The sequence below is a fragment of the Monoraphidium neglectum genome (assembly GCF_000611645.1).
Source record: "Monoraphidium neglectum strain SAG 48.87 unplaced genomic scaffold scaffold04447, whole genome shotgun sequence".
Classification (NCBI taxonomy): domain Eukaryota; kingdom Viridiplantae; phylum Chlorophyta; class Chlorophyceae; order Sphaeropleales; family Selenastraceae; genus Monoraphidium; species Monoraphidium neglectum.
The window spans coordinates 1832-5104 of NW_014009182.1; the positions used below are offsets into that span (position 1 = coordinate 1832).

The 3273-nt window shown below is 70.4% G+C and overlaps 1 protein-coding gene across 1 annotated transcript; it reads right to left on the reverse strand.

Moving 5' to 3' along the window:
• Positions 1 to 1677: 1677 nt before the first annotated feature.
• MNEG_14384 (hypothetical protein) lies at positions 1678 to 3186 on the reverse strand (the record flags this gene model as incomplete). The annotated part of the gene is made up of 1 exon (XM_014037144.1): positions 1678 to 3186. The coding sequence occupies one exon, from the start codon at positions 3184 to 3186 to the stop codon at positions 1678 to 1680; it is 1509 nt and encodes a 502-aa protein (XP_013892598.1).
• Between the last annotated feature and the right edge of the window lie 87 nt (positions 3187 to 3273).

Consider the following 3273-nt stretch of genomic DNA (forward strand, 5'->3'; position numbering starts at 1 on the left):
GCGGTGGGGGCGGTGCGTAGGCGCTGTGCTGAGATGAAGAATCTTTCAAACGCCTGCATGTAATGATTGATGATGACAAATCATTCAGTTAGATATGGGCGATTGTGCAGATTGTGGGTCCACAAGCCGAGGCCACCGGCTCGCTTCAAGCACAGCCGGGAGCAGGGCCGCACAGGCGGGGCCCAGCGCCCGCGCGGACAGGCTATCACAACACCCTGGTCCCGGGTTTGAGGTGCCCCACAGGCATGTGGTACGTTGTCGAAAGTGACGGGGCCCAGGGTAGACTCACAAGAGTGACAGGCCACGTCTGAGGTCCCTGGAGTTCCGGTGCCGTGTTCGGCAGGAGCACCTGGTCCTGTTTGGCGGCCGGGCGAGGGCGTCTGGCGGCGACGGCGCAGGCCCAGCTGCACCGCAGCTGGATCTGCAGCTGCTGCAGGCGCGGCAGGCACCGCCCGTCGGCGCGAGCTCAGGCGGAGGCCGTGCAACATCGGGTTGACGCCCACCGACTGTGCAACGCGGCTCAGGCCGACCAGGGGGACGAACATCACCAGGGGGGTTTTGTGACGCATGACGACGGGTCAGGGTTCAGGGACCAGGGCGTTTGGCTCGACGTCGGCCCAGCCTGACTCCCCGTCCACCCAGCAAAGCAACCTGGCTGCAACCTGCGGCGCGAGGCGGCCCTCTTGACAATCAGTGGGGATTTGCACTGTGCATGCACCCATGATGTACTTAGTCGCACGAACCTGGTTGATCTGCACCATGCGATGCAGGCCCTTGACTCGGCGCGGCAGCCTCATGCATGGGCCACCGCCGCCGCCCTTCGGGATATCGTGGGCCCCGAAATCATCAGGCGTCCCCCCGACCGTCATGCATGCTGACGATTACGCTTTCAAGCAAGGTGTGTGAACGCGGCAGGTGGGCCTGCGGTGTTGTACGTCAAGTCTGTCATGCTGCACCAAAGTGCGGCAAGCGCAGCGCTGCGCGCGTGGCGCACGCGGGGCCGACGGGCGGCCCCCCACGCGCCTGCAAAAATAATGAGGGCGCGGAGAGCGGATGGGTGCAGGCGGGGCGCAGCGTGCGGCGGCGCGCCCTAGGGCGCCGCGTGGCAAGGCCAGCGGCCCGGCGCTGGTGGATCGGCTGGGCGCGGCATCGCGCTCGCACCGCCGCGTCGCGCTGGCCCCGGCTGTCGCGGGGCGGCACAGCGCGTGCAGCCGGGCTGCAGCTGCAGGGGTGGTGGGCGCGGGCAGAGTTCATCCGTGACGAGCCGTATTCCGCAAGCAAACGCGGGCGGACACGCTCGGGGCGCGGGCAAGCAAGCGCAGGCCAGCGCGGCGTTGGGTATGAACAACGCAAAACGCGCACATGTGCCAAGTACGTCTGTCAACAAACTTGCCGGCCGTGCAGCATCAAGGAGGCAGGGCGCGGGCCCGGCTGCACCCGGCAGTCCGGCGACGAGGCGGCCGCCGCAGCTGCGGCTTGCGAAGAGCGCAACGCAGCGTGAGCGGCGGCCACCATGGCAGCCACTGCCCCTGAAAGATCTAAACACACACGCGTGTCCAAGGCCTCCTCGCGGCCACCCGTCTCCATCACCCGTCTCCGTCACCCGTCGCTGTCACCTGTCGCCGTCACCCGTCCCCGTCACCCGTCGCCGTCACCCGACGCCGTCACCCGTCGTCGTCACTGGTCGGCATCCTCTGAGTCAACCATTACCAGCGCCGGCATTGCGCCGTCGCCGCCCGCACCCGCAGCCGCCGCCCCGGCTGCTGGCCCCATCGCCTGCTCGCCACCCGCGCCTCCCCCTTCTCCTCCACCGCCCGCCTGCACCGGCCCTGCAGCCGGCTGCAGGGGCGCGATCTCCGGCGCGTCCTGGCCCGCTCCCGCAGCAAGGTCCATCGCTCCTTGGTGGGGCGCTGCCTCCGCGCCTTCCGCCGCCGCGCCGGCGCCCGCCTGCGCCGGCCCTGCAGCCGGCTGCGGCTGCGGTGCTGGTTGCTGCCCCGCCCCCTGGTTTGCCGCCTGCAATGCAACCAGGCCGCCACCGCCCGCTTCCGCCTGCAGGGCGTCAAAATCAGCGGCGGCGTTGGCGGCGGCTCCGGCGGCGACGGCAAACTCCTCCGGCAGATGCTGCTGCAGCAGCTGCAACAGCTGCTGCTGCAAGTGGTGCACCACCTGCTGCCACTGCTGCGGCAGCACCAGCTGCAGCTGCTGCTGCAAGTGGTGCGCCACCTGCTGCCACTGCGGCGGCAGCACCAGCTGCAGCTGCTGCTGCAAGTGGTGCGCCACCTGCTGCCACTGCGGCGGCATCACCAGCTGCACCTGCTGTTGCACCTGCTGCACCTGCTCCACCTGCTGCTGCTGGAGCAGCTGCTGCTGCTGCTGCTGCTGCTGCTGCTGCTGCTGCTGCTGCTGCTGCTGCTGCTGAAGCTGCTGCTGCTCCAGCTGCAGCTGCTGCTGAAGCAGCTGCTGCTGTTGCAATTGGAGCTGCTGATGCAGGGCGGCAACAGCTTGCTGCGCCTGCTGCACGACAGCCGCGGCGGCGCCGCCCATCCCCGCACCCCCACCGCCGTCAAACCCTTGCACGGCCGCACCGCCCCCGCCGCCGCCGCCGCCGCCAAACGCGCCTGGGGCGTCCCCTGCCGGCCCCAGCTGCGCATCGCCGGCGCCGCCGCCGGCAAGCCAGCCAGCGGGCGCAGGCTGGGGCTGCGGGCCGACCATGGCCGCCGGCCAACCGCCCGGGTTTGCCGGGTTCAGAAACAATTGCAGCCCGCCGCCGCCGCCCGGCCAGGCGTCGCCCACCCAGACTGGAGGGCCGCCTCCTCCAGCAGGCCAGCCCTGCGGCTGCGGCACTTCGGGCGGCAGCCAAGCCGGGCCCTCGCCCCCGGCGCCGGCGCCGCCCGCGTCATCGGGGCCGGGGGTTACCACAAAATCCAGGTCCAGGGTGAGCGTCGCTGGGTCAGCATAAATCAGGTCCCGCTGGTCGCACCCAGACAGGTCGCGCCCCCTGACCCGCAGCAAGGCCTCCTCCATGGGCGCCCTGCGGACGCCGCGGCAGCCGCGGGCCTCGAGCCGCCGCAGCCCCGGCGCGCACGCGGCGGCGACGAGCGCGCTGCTGGGCAGGCCGCTGGACCAAGAGGGGTTGCCGGATATGATGAGCTCTGTTATGGACGGCTGCAGGTCACGCAGCGCCATGATCTGGTTGTAGTGGGCGGGGCCCGAGATCTCAAGGCTCCGCAGATGCGGGAAGGTGGGCCGCGGCCGCGGCGCCGCCGCTTCAAC